The sequence below is a fragment of the Coregonus lavaretus genome (genome assembly GCF_964263955.1).
Source record: "Coregonus lavaretus genome assembly, chromosome: 7".
Taxonomy (NCBI): domain Eukaryota; kingdom Metazoa; phylum Chordata; class Actinopteri; order Salmoniformes; family Salmonidae; genus Coregonus; species Coregonus lavaretus.
In genome coordinates, this window is record NC_139994.1 from 23830687 (window position 1) to 23850740 (window position 20054).

At 44.0% G+C, this 20054-nt stretch overlaps 1 protein-coding gene across 1 annotated transcript; it reads left to right on the forward strand.

The window, feature by feature from the left end:
* The first annotated feature begins 349 nt into the window (after positions 1–349).
* Positions 350–19364, forward strand: LOC311132878 (protein S100-A13-like). The gene is made up of 3 exons (XM_084166240.1): positions 350–1154; positions 3357–3488; positions 18531–19364. Exons 1-3 carry the CDS (start codon positions 1143–1145, stop codon positions 18699–18701), a joined length of 315 nt encoding a protein of 104 aa, XP_084022366.1. The 5' UTR covers positions 350–1142; the 3' UTR covers positions 18702–19364.
* Positions 19365–20054: the final 690 nt, after the last annotated feature.

Genomic DNA, 20054 nt, shown 5'->3' on the forward strand with positions numbered 1-20054 from the left:
TAAATTAACATTCAATTATCTGGCAACAGTTCTGGTGGACATTCCTGCAGTCAGTATGCCAATTGCACGCTGCCTCAAAACTTGAGACATCTGTGGCATTGTGCTGTGTAACAAAACTGCGCATTTTAGAGTGGCCTTTTCTTGTCCCCAGCACAAGGTGCACCTGTGTAATGATCATGCTGTTTAATCAGCTTCTTGATATGTCATACCTGTCAGGTAGGTGGATGGATTAACTTGGTAAAGGAGAAATGCTCACTAACAGGGATGTAAACAAAGGCTATGGACAGATCCAGTTTTATCGAGTCCGATGTCTGCCCACCCCTCTGTCAATAGTCATAAAACCGGCTTTCACGAATGTGGTCGTGCCTGTTCATTGTGCGCGCATCGATTTTTGGTTCGCCAGCATTTCCTTCTCAACCTCTGATGACTTGTCAAAGTGAATGTAGTCCTAATGGAAATTGGAAAGGACAATGACAAACGACTTTTATTATAAATGACCTCGAGAAAAAGAAATGCTCATTGGGATCGTCCATGCACGGTTCATAAAAGTTTCTTACAATATTGAGAAATGTATTATTTGGGTGGCTATTCAAAGCTTTACAGAAACGGCAGAAAATAGGTAGGCCTATATGAAGGGTTAAAAAGTCCAACAATAAAAAAGAAAAACTCCAGCCTAAACTTGCAGACTGTTGCAATTTTTGCTAAAAGTTTCCAGATGTTGAGTGACGCACTCGCAGGCTCTATTCTTGAATAGCCTACATTTTAATTGAACAACTCTGTTGGCTACTCTCTGCAAAACGTGGAATACTTCCAAACAATAGAGAACTTTGCAATAATAGTTAAAAGAAGGGTGGTAGGCCTATATGACTGCATGTAGACTGTCTGCCTCATGAAGTTTACAGTTCCAATGCATCGGGTTACACTGAGCGCAATGTAATTTTTCCCATAGCTTTCTCTGACTGACACGGAAGCTGGAATCCAGTTTTTTTTTTTTGGGGGGGGGGGGGAGTGGGAGGATTTAGGAATCTTGCCAATATGTTACAGAAGCAATGGAACGCTGAGCGAGAAAAGTAACAATTAGCATACCGAACGTCGCAGAGAGAAAACTTTACTTTGAAAAAGGACAGCACAAAACGATCCAAATGGCAGAACAGGTAGGCCTACTATACAATTTTATTATCAGCACTTGTCAAAATGTTACATTTGAAGAGATGGTGGCTTTACTCGTCCTAGAAGCAACGAATGGAGTTCTTGCATTCTTTTGGCGATAACTTCCCCCCCACACTTGTACGCATCGTTCTGATTACCGTTGAAAGTGGCACAGATGTAGTTTAACCAAAATTCCATTGACATATTGAGCTAACCAATTTATATCATGACACAGTCCATGAGATCGTATTAAGTCATATAGGCGCGTTGGCATATAGCCTACTTTCCATGCACTCTTGCCAGCTTAACGCGAGTTTACAACTAATCATTTCAATGCACTGATCAGTGTGCATGCTGGAACAGCATCAAAGAATATGGACAATAACAAATTAATCTAGGCCATATGTTGACGAGCTAGCAAGGACAATTCTCAATTGTGTCTATAGACAGACCGTCTATGGAAATGGAAAGCACGGGGAGGCAATCAGTGCATTCAGATTCTGTCCCCATGGCCTATGACACAGAAACTTTCTTTGGATATAGGCTATTGTGTGAGGGATGACAGCTAGACGAACAGAAAGACAGACAGACATTCATACAATGAGATACTTACTTTCGGCGAGCAAGCGCCGTACCATTGTTGCGTACTGTATCAATGTTATGACATTTGTTGGCTGCGGTGAGCTATCTGTGGACACATAAAATGAACACTGTAGTAGGTTTAGGCCTACCACGAGATTGTTATGGTAGCCTAGGTCTAGTGAGTCAGGCTTTTTATTCTATATTATTTCCTACCCTGACAACTGAAACAACACGTTTGTTTCTGGAAGTCTCAATGAATTTGGTTTAGTGTTTAGGAGAATACCGGTTGAAGTCACCACTGATTTCTCTCCCTGTTGCCCAAGCCTTCCATGCACGCCCCAGGCACAGACTGGGACCATAAATCGGCCCTGGCATTTCTAAGACACCGGCCCAGTTTTTCCTCGAGGCCCCCACACTGGCTAATTTTTCCCCTTTAGGCCCCCATTATTAGCCAGTTCATTTTGCATGAAAAATCTAAGTTAGACAGGCCCAATGGGCTAAACATTTACCAGCCCATCTGGCATTTGCCTGATATGCCAGATGGCCAGTCTTCCCCTGGCACACCCTGAAGATAAACAGTGAGGGGGTGAGCTGTCATAGCTACCCCAACCTGCAGGTATTTCAAGCACCTTCTCCATGTAGACAAGTTGTCTGAATTTGCCTTCCAATAGTCTCACGTTACTTAAGCTTACTCCTCCCTGCCCCATCCACAGATGCTCACATTTCAATAGCATATTAAAATATCAATTTTAATAGGGGTGAGTGACATAGCAAAGTTCCTTAACTGTTAATAAATGTTGGTGATTTAGGATATAAATAAAAAAGTAGTATGAAAAACCTATCATCTACAATAGATTGGGTGTTTGGTTATTGGTTTAAAGAGAGTATGGAATGGTGTCCTTCACAATGACCAACATAACCAGTCTGTGTGACACAGTTTCATATGCCACTGCAAAACATAAGGTCTACTTTTCAAACAGGTGATTTGTAACCTAGAAGTATAACTGATCTTGTTGGAGTATAACTTTTCACGCAGCATATTGTTTCTCATAATTTTTGGGTAACCACTAAGCTTCAGTGACACTGATACTGTGAAAGGTACAATACAAACAGAAGTTAATTAACTGAATGGAGCAGTGCGTGATATGTGCGGAGAAGAATGCTGCAGTGTTGTTAGAACAGTCACTCAAGGACAGGGTTAAACATCGGAGTGCCATCTTTGCGTAGACTTCCAACGCACGGAGGCATGCAAGATATGCACTTGAGGACGGATGTGAGTGTGTCTGATTGTTTTGGTATTTGGGACTAAATTGAGTGGAGGTCAGTACACTTTGGCACACACCTGGGGAGTCTGTCTCATGAATATGTTAACTTTATTTTTCTTTCTTTCTTTCTTTCTTTCTTTCTTTCTTTCTTTCTTTCTTTCTTTCTTTCTTTCTTTCTTTCTTTCTTTCTTTCTTTCTTTCTTTCTTTCTTTCTTTCTTTCTTTCTTTCTTTCTTTATGATCTATTATAATAATACACTTCACATAATAAACTTCAAAGGACTGTCAGAGGACTCTTTTCTTATTGTTATATTATTTGATTCCCCCACCCTAACACGTTTTTTCTGCTCCTCTGGCACAGCACTCAGACCTGGAAAAGGCCATCAACACTTTGGTCACAAAGTTCCATGCTGCTGCGGCCAATAAAGGTCCAACGCTCCAAACCGAAGAGTTGAAAGGCCTCCTCACCTCCCAGCTGCCCAACTTAGTCAAGGTATGTAAGCTGCAACGGTCGGCTACATTGCCACCGCCCTCCCCGGCCACACCTGCCATTGATTCTACCAGTAGGGCGTGGCTCTGACTCTTACTACCTCCCCCACTCAACCACACACATACAGTACACACCACCTCCTATAACTCCGAAACAAACACTCAGAAAAAGCCTGTAGGTGTCGGTTGCCAGGTTCAAACAAATCCAAGATTTCTGTAATCTAATGTGCTCAATCACCAATTGAGTTTTAAACATGCTTTATTTGAATCTGACACATGCTTTATTTGAATTACTGAAAAGGCCGATGTATCTTGCCTTGTCTTCATGTTGGAACTGGCTGCTTAGTTGTCTAAGGCCCAAGGCATTTTTCCAGGACGAGTCTGAATCTACCAGAGGGTGACAAAGATAGCTATGCTTTTGAAAAACAGGAAAGGCCGGTTGAAATACATGAGCAAGTGAGGAAGGCTCAAGGTTGTTTTCTCATCTAGAGGGGGTGAAACAAACTGACAGATAAATAAATAACTGTTTTCCTTATGAACAGAGCAGCAAAAATTGTTTTATTGTATTATGACTCCTTGCACCAAGTCGACTTCATCCACCATAAATTCGACAACCAAGTAGAGTATTTTTGCTACACAATAGTTAGCCACAACAGCTAGGACATATTTGTTGTGAAAGGCAATTGAGGTTAAGGGGAGGGGGCAGAATACACAACTGTTAAAGTGAATATTATGCATAGTTACCAAGTCCATATGTTTTTCATTACGTCCAGTCTTAGACGTATATAAAACCAGAGTCTATTTCAAAGGAACAGGAATGATCACATCATTTAAATGGGATTCCAGCAAACAGCTCTTTATATTGTCTCAGCTGTGGACCAGCGTTCAGGACAGGAAATATTTTCCCAAATTAATTTCCTATTGTTTTCAGCAGACAGAAATATCCACTGTGTTTGCATCTGCCTGGCTGGCAGCTTTATCACATTTCAGAATTAAAATATATCCCACAGTTTGTTGTGTTACAGCCTGAATTCAAAATTGATTAATTCATTTTTGATTGTTGATTGTTGATCATTGTTAGACAACCATTTTCAAGTCTTGCCATAGATGTTTAAGCCGATTTAAGTCAAAACTTTAACTAGGCCACTCAGGAACATTCAATGTTATCTTTTGAAGTATTACTTAAGTGCCTAGTTGCAAACAGGATGCATGTTTTGGAATATTTTTAATCTGTACAGGCTTCCTTCTTTTCCCTCTATCATTTAGGTTAGTATTGTGGAGTAACTACAAAGTTTTGGGTCATATGTTTTATTAAGGGGGGGGGGGGGGGGGGGGGGGGGGGGGGGCTAGATCAGCTTAAATATTGCAGATAGATTGTAGCTTCCATCAATGTAATTGTCTGCATCATTTCCAATCCCCCAGGGTTTTTCTTTATTTTTACTATTTTCTACATTGTAGAATAATAGTGAAGACATCAAAACTATGAAATAATACATATGGAATCATGTAGTAACCAAGAAAGTGTTAAACAAATCAAAATATATTTTATATTTGAGATTCTTCAAAGTAGCCACCCTTTGCCTTGATGACAGCTTTGCACAATTTTGGCATTCTCTCAACCAGCTTCATGAGGTAGTCACCTGAAATGCATTTAAATTAACAGGTGTGCCTTGTTAAAAGTTAATTTGTGGAATTTCTTTCCTTCTTAATGTGTTTGAGCCAATCAGTTGTCTTGTGACAAGGTAGAATTCAGAATATAGCCCTATTTGGTAAAAGACCAAGTCCATATTATGGCAAGAACAGTTCAAATAAGCAACGAGAAACGACAGTCCATCATTACTTTAAGACATGAAGGTCAGTTAATTCCGAAAATGTCAAGAACTTTGAAAGTTTCTTCAAGTGCAGTTGCAAAAACCATCAAGAGCTATGATGAAACTGGTTCTCATGAGGACCGCCACAGGAAAGGAAGACCCAGAGTTACCTCTGCTGCAGAGGATAAGTTCATTAGAGTTAACTGCACCTCAGATTGCAGCCTAAATAAATGCTTCACAGAGTTCAAGTAACAGACACATCTCAACATCAACTGTTCAGAAGGGACTGTGTGAATCAGGCCTTCATGGTCGAATTGCTGCAAAAAAGAAGAGACCTGCTTGGGCCAAGAAACACGAGCAATGGACATTAGACCGTTGGAAATGTGTCCTTTGGTCTGGAGTCCAAATTGTCGATTTTTGGTTCCAACCGCCGTGTCTTTGTGAAACGCGTGTGGGTGAACGGATGATCTCCGCATGTGTATTTCCCACCGTAAAGCATGGAGGAGGAGGTGTGATGGTGTGGGGGTGCTTTGCTGGTGACACTGTCTGTGATTTATTTAGAATTCAAGGTACACTTAACCAGCATGGCTACCACAGCATTCTGCAGAGATACGCCATCCCATCTGGTTTGGGCTTAGTGGGACTATCATTTGTTTTTCAACAGGACAATGACCCAACACACCTCCAGGCTGTGTAAGGGCTATTTTACCAAGAAGGAGAGTGATGGAGTGCTGCATCAGATTACCTGGCCTCCACAATCCCCCGACCTCAACCCAATGGTTTGGGTTGAGTTGGACGGCAGAGTGAAGGAAAAGCAGCCGACAAGTGCTAAGCATATGTGGGAACTCCTTCAACTGTAGGAAAGCATTCCAGGTGAAGCTGGTGAGAGAATGCCAAGAGTGTGCAAAGCTGTCATCAAGGCAAAGGGTGGCTATTGAAGAATCTCAAATATAAAATGTATTTTGATTTGTTTAACACTTTTTTGGTTACTACATGATTCCATATGTGTTATTTCATAGTTTTGATGTCTTCACTATTATTCTACAATGTAAAAATAAAGAAAAACCCTTGAATGAGTAGGTGTGTCCAAACTTTTGACTGGTAGTGTACATACATACATATACATACACATCTTTTAAAAATATATTTTCCTTTATTATTTTCCACTAACCCTACCACCCCTCCCCTAATTGGAGTAAACTAATGAACAACAACACTTAGGCTTGTACTTCCACCTTATACATACAATATACATTTTATGGACAAAGTCTATTTTACAGTAGTTATCTTTTGTTTCTTTTTACTCCTATCCTTCCGCTACCGTCAACCCCTCCCATCTATTTCTGAAAACCATCCAGTTTGATTTCTATTTGCCATATATTTTTAACTGTGCTGTTTCACAAAAGTTCTGAACCTACAGTGGGGAGAACAAGTATTTGATACACTGCCGATTTTGCAGGTTTTCCTACTTACTGTTAAGGCTATGGTTCAACCCAGCACTCAGAGAAACCAACACGACAAAGGGAGTGGAAGAAACAAAAATATTTTAATAAAAGTTCAAATTGTCTTAGTCCAAAAACAACTGAAGTAAAGGAACAGAGTGGGCTAGTCGGCTCCGGAGGAAGGAGAGGCTGAGGCAGGCAGGCAGGCAGGCAGGCAGGCAGGCAGGCAGACCGACCGGCAGGAAGGCAGGCAGGTTGGGAGGTATGTCCGAATTGAAGACAAAACAAACGACAGTTTAAGGAGAGTGGAGAGCCAGGCTGAAGACAAAGACAAAATAACTATACTGGTGAGCCAAGTTACCGCTCTGGTAAGAACAACGATCTGGCGCCGGTGGAGAGCCATGCCCAGGAATAAGTAGTGCAGGTTGATGAGAGAATAGGATGCAGCTGCGTAGGCAGGAATCACTGGAAACAACCCGCAGCTGCACAGGAGAGGACGATCCTGAGCACGCCCCCTGCTCCACTCCAGACACACCCACATAAAGGGGACAAACACACATACAACAGAAAAAGAGGGGACAAAACAAGGAGGAAGGGAAACAGAAAAGGGAGAGACAAGCTGCCCACATAACAGTACCCCCCCCTCAATGGTCGCCACCTGGCGACCCACCAGGCCTGTCAGGGTTGTCGTGATGGAAGTCCGTGATCAGCTGAGGATCCAACACAAAACGCTTAGGGACCCAAGACCTCTCCTCTGGTCCATAACCTTCCCAATCGACTAGGTATTGGAGACCCCTACCCCGCCTCCGAGAGTCCAGGAGCCTACTGACGGTGTAGGCCGGATGGTCGTCAATGAGGCGAACAGGTGGAGGTGGATCAGCCGGCGGACACAAAAGGCTGGAGGACACAGGTTTCAGTTGGGAGACGTGGAAGGTAGGGTGTATCTTCATGGCTGAAGGCAACTTCAAACGAACCGCAGCGGGGTTAATGATGGATTCCACCACAAACGGACCCAGGTACCGAGGAGACAGCTTGCGTGATTTGGTACGAAGAGGTACGTTCTTAGATGACAGCCAAACCTCTTGACCAGGATGAAACACAGGTGCGGGAGTCCTGCTCCTATCCGCTGTTGTCTTGTTCCTGTCGGTGGTCCGAAGCAATGCTTCCCGAGCGTCGCTCCACACTCTCTGGCAGCGGCGGAGGTTCTCCTGAACCGAAGGAACAGCCAATTCCTTCTCCTGAGCAGGAAACAGAGGGGGTTGATAACCCATGGTAACCTCGAAGGGTGAAAGACCGGTGGCAGAGGCGGTGAGGGAGTTGTGGGCGTACTCTATCCAGGGCAGATGTTTAGCCCAGGATGATGGATGTTGAGCAGCCACACAACGAAGGGTTGCTTCGAGGTTTTGATTGGCTCTTTCTGTTTGACCGTTGGTCTGGGGATGAAACCCTGAGGACAGACTAACGGAAGCACCCAAAGCAGAACAGAAACCCTTCCAAACACGGGAAGTAAACTGTGGGCCTCTATCAGATACGATGTCCACAGGTATTCCATGGGGACGGAATACATGTTGGACTAAGAGGTCCGCTGTCTCACTGGCAGACGGTAATTTTGGTAATGCTATATAGTGGACAGATTTAGAGAATCTGTCCACAATGGTAAGTATAGTATCATTACCTTCAGACTTGGGTAGGCCGGTGACAAAATCCATGGCAATGTGGGACCAGGGACGGCTGGGAACTGGGAGGGGTAGCAGCAGCCCCGAAGGGGACTGATGGGAGGCTTTGCCCCGAGCACAGGTTGAACAGGCTGCCACAAAAGCCCGAACGTCAGTTTCCATTGAAGGCCACCAAAAATGTCTCCTAAGCAGCGTCAACGTGCGTCTCATCCCAGGGTGACCAGCAAAACGGGAGGTGTGAATCCACTGCAACACCTGAGACCGGACCGTCTCGGGAACAAAGAGTAGGTTGGGAGGTCCATCACCCGGTCCCGGGTCCGTGGCAAGTGCAGTCTTCACAAGAGACTCGATCTCCCACTGAACAGCCGCCACGACGCATGAGGAAGGCAGGACTGCCTCAGGCTCGCTGGTCTCCGAAGGGTCAGCAAACTGGCGGGACAAAGCATCTGGTTTAACATTTCTTGACCCCGGTCTGTATGTAAGAATAAAGTTAAACCTACTAAAAAACAGGGCCCATCTGGCTTGGCGTGAGTTGAGTCTCTTAGTGGCTTGGATGTAAGCCAAGTTTTTGTGGTCAGTCCAGACCACAAACGGCAATTCAGCTCCATCCAGCCAGTGCCGCCATTCTTCCAGTGCAAGCTTGACCGCCAGCAGTTCCCGGTTTCCAACGTCGTAATTCCGTTCTGTGGGTGACAATTTCTTGGAGAAGAAAGCACAGGGGTGAAGCCTTTGGTCAGTGGGGGAGCGCTGGGAGAGGACTGCTCCCACACCTGAGTCCGACGCGTCCACCTCCACAACAAACTGCAGAGAGGTATTGGGGTGTATCAACACGGGGGAGGTGGAAAACAGTTCCTTCAAAACCCCTACCGCCTGCTCCGCCTCAGGGGACCACCGAAAAGGGACTTTAGGAGATGTGAGTCTTGTAAGGGGTGCCACCACTCTACTAAAACCCTTAATGAATCTACGGTAGAAGTTAGCAAAGCCCAAAAATCGTTGAAGTTGCTTACGGGTGGTGGGTGTGGGCCATTCCGTCACTGCCCGGATCTTCTCGGGGTCCGCCTTCACCTGCCCGCTCTCAATTATGAATCCAAGGAACGATGTAGACTGTTTGTGGAACTCACACTTCTCTGCTTTGACGTACAGCTTGTTCTCCAAGAGCCGTTGAAGGACTTGACGGACGTGTGACTCATGCTCCTCGGGTGACTTGGAAAAAACAAGAATATCATCCAGGTATACAAAGACAAAACGGTTCAAAAAATCCCTAAGAACATCGTTCACCATGGCTTGGAAAACCGCAGGGGCATTTGAAAGCCCAAAGGGCATGACCAAATACTCAAAATGTCCCAGTGGAGTGTTGAAAGCGGTTTTCCACTCATCTCCCTTTCGGATTCGGACAAGGTGATAAGCATTCCTGAGGTCGAGCTTGGAAAACACTGTGGCGCCATGCAGAGGTTCAAAAGCTGAGTTGATGAGTGGAAGGGGATACTTGTTTTTAACAGTTATGTTGTTTAAACCCCTGAAATCGATACAGGGGCGTAACGACTTGTCCTTCTTTTCCACGAAAAAGAAACCTGCACCCAAAGGAGACGACGAGGGACGGATTATGCCCGAGACCAGAGAATCACCAATGTACTGCTCCATTGCCTCTCTTTCCGGTCGGGACAGATTGTATAACCGACTAGAGGGCAAGGGAGCACCAGGAAGCAGTTCAATAGGGCAATCATAAGGCCTATGTGGTGGTAGAGACAGAGCCTTGTCCTTACTGAAAACCTCCGCTAAGTCATGGTATTCTTTGGGGACAGATGACAGATCAAGAGGAGCTGAGGGAGGAGTTGGGTTACACTTAGTGGGGGGAACCGCTGACCTCAGGCACTCGGAATGGCAGTTAGTGCTCCAACTGGAAATGGTGTGACGTGTCCAATCAATTTGTGGGTTGTGAAGAGCCAACCAGGGGAAGCCAAGGATTAGGGAGGTAGCTGAGCCAGACATAACTCTTAGCTGAATGCTTTCACAATGATTGCCAGAAATCACTAGGGAAACGGGGGTGGTTTGATGAGTTATCTCCGCGAGGAGGCGCCCATCAAGGGCTGTGACCCGGATGGGGGTAGGTAGTGGCTCCATGGGGATACGAGCTTGTGTAACGAACTGGTGGCTAATAAAGTTATCTTCTGCACCTGAGTCTATGAGAGCTGAGAGTGGCAGGGAATGACTCTGGAAACGTAAGGTTACAGGTACTTGTAATCGGGGAATGATGGGTTCAGGATCTAACTCTGGGCTCGCAAGTAGACCCACCGTTACGAGCGAGCCTTGTCTTTTGGCCGCTTAGGGCATGTAGCCAGAATGTGTGTGGCGTCTCCACAGTACAGGCACTCACCCGCCTGGAGGCGCCGTTGCCGCTCAGCTGGAGGTAGTCGAGCTCGACCCACTTGCATAGGTTCCTCCTCTGTGCTCGGGATGGAATCAGGAACAAGAAGTTGCCGACTCCGGAGAGGCGAGACTCGAGTGGTAGGAGGCTGGGGAACTCGTCCTCCTAGATGTGGCCGATCGCCTCTCTCCCGCAACCGATTGTCTAGCTTGATGGACAGGGAAACGAGAGAATGTAAATCATGTGGCTCATCACGAGCAGCCAGTTCATCCTTAATGGCTTCATTCAAACCGTTTAGAAATGCTCCTTGAAGTGCCACATTGTTCCACTTGGAGTCCGCTGCCAACGTCCAGAACTCAATAGAGTACTCTGCCACACTGTTAGAACCCTGCCTCAAATTAAAAAGTATCTTGGAGGAATTACCCACATGGTCAGGATGGTCAAAAACAGTCTTCAATTTAGCAGAGAAATCAGCAAAAGTCAATCCAGTCAAAGTTTGATCTGAACACACAGCCTCAGCCCAAACCAGAGCTTTCCCTCTTAACAGCCCCAGAACATAATGTACCTTAGATGAATCAGTAGAAAACGACAGTGGTCTCTGCCGAAAAATCAAGTCACACTGAAGCAAAAATCCCCGGCACTTGTCCAATTCTCCATTGAACGGTTCAGGCGACGTGACAGGGGGTTCCCGACGGAACGAAGCCTGCCTAGTGTCCGAGGAAACAACTTGGGGTGCATCAAACTGGGGGTCAGAGAGAGATGGAGAACTGATAACAGACAATTTAGAGACGTGTGTAGTTAACTGAGTCACCTGGTTCAGCAGTTGATGATTATCTTCCACAAGAGTCCGAATCAACTGGTCATGCTGTCCTAGCAACGTTCCTTGAGCCTGGATAGCTTGTTGGAAGCTGTCTTTGTTTGCCCCGTGCTGTTTCTCTGTTGGGTCCATGGCCAGATCGTTCTGTTAAGGCTATGGTTCAACCCAGCACTCAGAGAAACCAACACGACAAAGGGAGTGGAAGAAACAAAAATATTTTAATAAAAGTTCAAATTGTCTTAGTCCAAAAACAACTGAAGTAAAGGAACAGAGTGGGCTAGTCGGCTCCGGAGGAAGGAGAGGCTGAGGCAGGCAGGCAGGCAGGCAGGCAGGCAGGCAGGCAGGCAGGCAGACCGACCGGCAGGAAGGCAGGCAGGTTGGGAGGTATGTCCGAACTGAAGACAAAACAAACGACAGTTTAAGGAGAGTGGAGAGCCAGGCTGAAGACAAAGACAAAATAACTATACTGGTGAGCCAAGTTACCGCTCTGGTAAGAACAACGATCTGGCGCCGGTGGAGAGCCATGCCCAGGAATAAGTAGTGCAGGTTGATGAGAGAATAGGATGCAGCTGCGTAGGCAGGAATCACTGGAAACAACCCGCAGCTGCACAGGAGAGGACGATCCTGAGCACGCCCCCTGCTCCACTCCAGACACACCCACATAAAGGGGACAAACACACATACAACAGAAAAAGAGGGGACAAAACAAGGAGGAAGGGAAACAGAAAAGGGAGAGACAAGCTGCCCACATAACACTTACAAAGCATGTAGAGGTCTGTAATTTTTATCATAGGTACACTTCAACTGTGAGAGACGGAATCTAAAACAAAAATCCAGAAAATCACATTGTATGATTTTTAAGTAATTAATTTGCATTTTATTGCATGACATAAGTATTTGATACATCAGAAAAGCAGAACTTAATATTTGGTACAGAAACCTTTGTTTACAATTACAGAGATCATACGTTTCCTGTAGGTCTTGACCAGGTTTGCACACACTGCAGCAGGGATTTTGGCCCACTCCTCCATACAGACCTTCTCCAGATCCTTCAGGTTTCGGGGCTGTCGCTGGGCAATTCGGACTTTCAGCTCCCTCCAAAGATGTTCTATTGGGTTCAGGTCTGGAGACTGGCTAGGCCACTCCAGGACCTTGAGATGCTTCTTACGGAGCCACTCCTTAGTTGCCCTGGCTGTGTGTTTCGGGTCGTTGTCATACTGGAAGACCCAGCCACGACCCATCTTCAATGCTCTTACTGAGGGAAGAAGGTTGTTGGCCAAGATCTCGCGATACATAGCCCCATCCATCCTCCCCTCAATACGGTACAGTCGTCCTGTCCCCATTGCAGAAAAGCATCCCCAAAGAATGATGTTTCCCCCTCCATGCTTCACGGTTGTGATGGTGTTCTTGGGGTTGTACTCATCCTTCTTCTTCCTCCAAACACGGCGAGTGGAGTTTAGACCAAAAAGCTATATTTTTGTCTCATCAGACCACATGACCTTCTCCCATTCCTCCTCTGGATCATCCAGATGGTCATTGGCAAACTTCAGACAGGCCTGGACATGCGCTGGATTGAGCAGGGGGACCTTGCATGCGCTGCAGGATTTTAATCCATGACGGCGTAGTGTGTTACTAATGGTTTTCTTTGAGACTGTGGTCCCAGCTCTCTTCAGGTCATTGACCAGGTCCTGCCGTGTAGTTCTGGGCTGATCCCTCACCTTCCTCATGATCATTGATGCCCCACGAGGTGAGATATTGCATGGAGCCCCAGACCGAGGGTGATTGACCGTCATCTTGAACTTCTTCCATTTTCTAATAATTGCGCCAACAGTTGTTGCCTTCTCACCAAGCTGCTTGCCTATTGTCCTGTAGCCCATCCCAGCCTTGTACAGGTCTACAATTTTATCCCTGATGTCCTTACACTGCTCTCTGGTCTTGGCCATTGTGGAGAGGTTGGAGTCTGTTTGGTTGAGTGTGTGGACAGGTGTCTTTTATACAGGTAACGAGTTCAAACAGGTGCAGTTAATACAGGTAATGAGTGGAGAACAGGAGGGCTTCTTAAAGATAAACTAACAGGTCTGTGAGAGCTGGAATTCTTACTGGTTGGTAGGTGATCAAATACTTATGTCATGCAATAAAATGCAAATTAATTACTTAAAAATCATACAATGTGATTTTCTGGATTTTTGTTGTAGATTCTGTCTCTCACAGTTGAAGTGTACCTATGATAAAAATTACAGACCTCTACATGCTTTGTAAGTAGGAAAACCTGCAATATCGGCAGTGTATCAAATACTTGTTCTCCCCACTGTATATACAGTTGAAGTCGGAAGTTTACATACACCTAGGTTGGAGTCATTAAAACTTGTTTTTCAACCACTCCACACATTTCTTGTTAACAAACTATAGTTTTGGCAAGTCGGTTAGGACATCTACTTTGTGCATGACACAAGTCATTTTTCCAACAATTGTTTACAGACAGATTATTTCACTTATAATTCACTGTATCACAATTCCAGTGGGTCAGAAGTTTACATACACTAAGTTGACTGTGCCTTTAAACAGCTTGGAAAATTCCAGAAAATGATGTCATGGCTTTAGAAGCTTCTGATAGGCTAATTGACATAATTTGAGTCAATTGGAGGTGTACCTGTGGATGTATTTCAATGCCTACCTTCAAACTCAGTGCCTCTTTGCTTGACATCATGGGAAAATCAAACCTCAACAAGTCTGGTTCATCCTTGGGAGCAATTTCCAAACACCTGAAGGTACCACGTTCATCTGTACAAACAATAGTACGCAAGTACAAACACCATGGGACCACACAGCCGTCATACCGCTCAGGAAGGAGACGCGTTCTGTCTCCTAGAGATGAACGTACTTTGGTGCGAAAAGTGCAAATCAATCCCAGAACAACAGCAAAGGACCTTGTGAAGATGCTGGAGGAAACAGGTACAAATGTATCTATATCCACAGTAAAACAAGTCCTATATCGACATAACCTGAAAGGCCGCTCAGCAAGGAAGAAGCCACTGCTCCAAAACTGCCATAAAAAAGCCAGACTACGGTTTGCAACTGCACAAGGGGACAAAGATCGTACTTTTTGGAGAAATGTGCTCTGGTCTGATGAAACAAAAATAAAACTGTTTGGCCATAATGACCATTGTTATGTTTGGAGGAAAAAGGGAGACCTTGCTAGCCGAAGAACACCATCCCAACCGTGAAGCACAGGGGTGGCAGCATCATGATGTGGGGGTGCTTTGCTGCAGGAAGGACTGGTGCACTTCACAAAATAGATGGCATCATGAGGAAGGAAACTTATGTGGACATATTGAAGCAACATCTCAAGACATCAGTCAGGAAGTTAAAGCTTGGTCGCAAATGGGTCTTCCAAATGGACATTGACCCCAAGCATACTTCCAAAGTTGTGGCAAAATGGCTTAAGGACAACAAAATCAAGGTATTGGAGTGGCCATCACAAATCCCTGACCTCAATCCTATAGAACATTTGTGGGCAGAACTGAAAAAGTGTGTGCGAGCAAGGAGGCCTACAAACCTGACTCAGTTACACCAGCTCTGTCAGGAGGAATGGGCCAAAATTCACCCAACTTATTATGGAAAGCTTGTGGAAGGCTACCCAAAACGTTTGACCCAGGTTAAACAATTTTAAAGGCAATGCTACCAAATACTAATTGAGTGTATGTAAACTTCTGACCCACTGGGAATGTGATGAAATAAATAAAAGCTGAAATAAATCATTCTCTCTACTATTATTCTGACATTTCACATTCTTAAAATAAAGTGGTGATCCTAACTGACCTAAGACAGGGAATTTTTACTAGGATTAAATGTCAGGAATTGTGAAAAACTGAGTTTAAATGTATTTGGCTAAGGTGTATGTAAACTTCCGACTTCAACTGTACATTTTACGGACACAGTATATTTTACATTAGTTATCTTGTTGTTATTAGTCCCACCCTTCAGCTTTACCTAACCCCTCCCATCTATCTCTTAACACCATCCGTATTGGATTTCTATTTGCCATATATTTTTCAACTGTGCTGTGATGTTTCACAAAAGTTCTGAACCTTTCTATTCTCATAGTTTCTACAGATTGTATAATAAAGATAAACATTTAGCTAAAAGTATTATAATATTATTGATCGATTTAACTATGACTTTTCAAATCACCCAGTAATGCTATCTGCAGAGTTAGCTCCAGGTAAATGTTGCAATTCTTCAGCAATTCCTGGACCTGCCACCAAAAACAAGCTAAATATGGACAGTACCAAAACAAATTATCTAATGATTCTGTCTCTTCGCAGCAAAATCTGCAGAGCTGGGAATGTTTTACCCCCCGTATATATAATATTCTATTGGTTGCACGAATTTTGTATAATAATGTAAATAGAACCATTATACGTTTTTAATCCTCTGTAGCTCAGCTGGTAGAGCACGGCGCTTGTAACGCCAAGGTAGTAGGTTCGATCCCCGGGACCACCCATACACAAACATGTATGCACGCATGACTGTAAGTCGCTTTGGATAAAAGCGTCTGCTAAATGGCATATTATTTATTATTATAATCCGGCGTCATTTTGCGTTATCAGTTCATAAACCATGTGCCATGGAATCAGTACATCGAAAATCTTTTCCCAACTATTTTACAATCTAAATTACAGTGGGGGAAATAAGTATTTAGTCAGCCACCAATTGTGCAAGTTCTCCAACTTAAAAAGATGAGAGAGGCCTGTAATTTCCATCATAGGTACACGTCAACTATGACAGACAAATTGAGGATTTTTTTTTTTAATGAATTTATTTGCAAATTATGGTGGAAAATAAGTATTTGGTCACCTACAAACAAGCAAGATTTCTGGCTCTCACAGACCTGTAACTTCTTCTTTATGAGGCTCCTCTGTCCTCCACTCGTTACCTGTATTAATGGAACCTGTTTGAACTTGTTATCAGTATAAAAGACACCTGTCCACAACCTCAAACAGTCACACTCCAAACTCCACTATGGCCAAGACCAAAGAGCTGTCAAAGGACACCAGTAAAAAAATTGTAGACCTGCACCAGGCTGGGAAGACTGAATCTGCAATAGGTAAGCAGCTTGGTTTGAAGAAATCAACTGTGGGAGCAATTATTAGGAAATGGAAGACATACAAGACCACTGATAATCTCCCTCGATCTGGGGCTCCACGCAAGATCTCACCCCGTGGGGTCAAAATGATCACAAGAACGGTGAGCAAAAATCCCAGAACCACACGGGGGGACCTAGTGAATGATCTGCAGAGAGCTGGGACCAAAGTAACAAAGCCTACCATCAGTAACACACTACGCTGCCAGGGACTCAAATCCTGCAGTGCAAGACGTGTCCCCCTTCTTAAGCCAGTACATGTCCAGGCCCATCTGAAGTTTGCTAGAGTGCATTTGGATGATCCAGAAGAGGATTGGGAGAATGTCATATGGTCAGATGAAACTAAAATATAACTTTTTGGTAAAAACTCAACTCGTCGTGTTTGGAGGACAAAGAATGCTGAGTTGCATCCAAAGAACACCATACCTACTGTGAAGCATGGGGGTGGAAACATCATGCTTTGGGGCTGTTTTTTCGGCAAAGGGACCAGGACGACTGATCCGTGTAAAGGAAAGAATGAATGGGGCCATGTATCGTGAGATTTTGAGTGAAAACCTCCTTCCATCAGCATGGGCATTGAAGATGAAACGTGGCTGGGTCTTTCAGCATGACAATGATCCCAAACACACCACCCGGGCAACGAAGGAGTGGCTTCGTAAGAAGCATTTCAAGGTCCTAGAGTGGCCTAGCCAGTCTCCAGATCTCAACCCCATAGAAAATCTTTGGAGGGAGTTGAAAGTCCGTGTTGCCCAGCGACAGCCCCAAAACATCACTGCTCTAGAGGAGATCTGCATGGAGGAATGGGCCAAAATACCAGCAACAGTGTGTGAAAACCTTGTGAAGACTTACAGAAAACGTTTGACCTGTGTCATTGCCAACAAAGGGTATATAACAAAGTATTGAGAAACTTTTGTTATTGACCAAATACTTATTTTCCACCATAATTAGCAAATAAATTCATTAAAAATCCTACAAATTCTGACAAACTCCAAGCATTGTTTATGCAAGAATGGGCTGCCATCAGTCAGGATGTCGCCCAGAAGTTAATTGACAGCATGCCAGGGCGGACTGCAGAGGTCTTGGAAAAAGAAGGGTCAACACTGCAAATATTGACTTTTTGCATAAACTTAATGTAATTGTCAATAAAAGCCTTTGACACTTATGGAATGCTTGTAATTATACTTCAGTATACCATAGTAACATCTGACAAAAATATCTAAAAACACTAAAGCAGCAAACTTTGTGAACACCAATACTTGTGTCATTCTCAAAACCTTTGACCCCGACTGTACAATTTTTAATTCAGGCTGTGATTCTGAAGGCACTGTAGATAAGATTGGCTACCCAGATACCGTTATTACCTCTAAAATACCAAACAAAGAAAGGTTGCATTCTGAAAAGATCCATACAAATGAAAATGTTCCTAGAAAAAGAGCCATGGATCTATAACCACTAGTGGGTAGCAAAGCCTGAAACATGACACAGTTAGTTGACAAAGTACTCACATGCTGTATTTATAGAGCTGCATACAGTTGAAGAGAGGCCAATAGTAGTTAGTCAGTTTAATTATTGATATAATATTTACTGCAGTGAATATCAGTACTGTTATGAATATAGCCTACTGAGTAATTTAGGCAACAATGTTATACGCTCAAAAGTGTAATAGACTAATTGCTAACTTGCTTCTAATACATGTCTATGCATGATTACTTAATTGCTTATTACCTGTCAGTAAATTAAATACCGTGTCCATATAGTGAAGAGTTGTTTTTGTGCTCCCTCCCTCCCCCAGACTGGAGGCTCAGAGCAGGGCCTGGGCGAGGTGATGAGACAGATGGGTGTGTCAGACGGCGAGGGAATCACCTTCAAGCACTTCTGGGGCTTGATCCAGTCACTGGCCACCACGCAGCATGGTCTTCTCAGCAGCGAGAAGGTGTCCAAGTGCGCCTGTGTGCTCCTGTGAGGTCCATGCCTTCTGACGGTGGTGTGAGCCAGGGGGAACCAGACAGCCTCACCCAGTGTCAGTACCCCTTCTCACCGCACTGCTCCCATCCAGACCTGGACACTCACATAGTCATCACCCCCTCCACTACAGGCCTTTTATGTACATCTCCCATGCTTGGTAGTGCCAGCAGTGCTCATCTCCTAGCTCTATGCTACTTGGTTTACAGGATTTTTTTTATCAGTGTTGGTCTTTCCATCCAAATATCCCCTCTATTCAAATATCCCCATTCTCAAAACCTAAATGTCTTTCCTATAGGCCTACTACCAGTGTAACCACTACAAATAATCCTTAGATGACATGTGACCCAAAGTGAAATCAGAAAGCCATGAGTGAGCTTTAGGTGCTTTGCAAAAAATAAAATAAATAAATATGAATTTACACATGGCAGTACACATTAGTGGAAAGCACCTTTGAGCCACCAGTAGTCCATATACATACAGTACTGGTGATGCAGAGTCCCATTAGCATGTTTCCTTAAACAATGTTTTCCCCACTGTGGTATTGCAGTTTTGTATTTATACTTTGTAATTCTGTTTATTCTGGCCATTGTAATAACATCTTAAAACATGACCAAAAGTTTTCTAATAAAGATCAGAAGAAATTGCAACAATGGTGATCTCCATTATTATGATTTATTTTGGTTGAATTATCACTTTAATCATTAATCAACATACAGTGCTATGAAAAGGTATTTGCCCCCTTTCTAATTTTCTCTACTTTTGCATATTTGTGATACTGAATGTTATCAGATCTTCAACCAAAACCTAATATTAGATAAAGGGAACAAAAGTGAACAAATAACACAACAATTACATATTTATTTCATTTACTTCATAAACAAAGTTATGTAACACCCAATTCCCCTGTGTGAAAAAGTAATTGCCCCCTTACACTCAATAACTGGTTGTGCCACCTTTAGCTGCAATGACTCTAACCAAATGCTTCCTGTAGTTGTTGATCAGTCTCTCACGTCGCTGTGGAGGAATTTTGGCCCACTCTTCCATGCAGAACTGCTTTAACTCAGTGACGTGTGGGTTTTCAAGCATGAACTGCTCGTTTCAAGTCCTGCTACAACATCTCAAATGGGATTAGGTCTGGACTTTGACTAGGCCATTCCAAAACTTCCAATTTGTTGCTTTTTAGCAATTTTCATGTAGACTTGATAGTGTGTTTTGGCATTACTGGAACCATGTCGTCCAAAAAGTCATCTGTCCATAGAACGTTCTTCCAAGAGTCTTGATGATCAGCCAGGTGCTTGGCAAACTTGAGTCAACTTTTTGGACAAGATGGGTCCCATTATGCCTGGCGAAA

Coding starts and splice junctions, on each gene's coding strand:
- LOC311132878 (XM_084166240.1), top strand. Junction 3,489..18,530: donor AGCTGCCCAACTTAGTCAAG/GTATGTAAGCTG, acceptor TCCCTCCCCCAG/ACTGGAGGCTCAGAGCAGGG.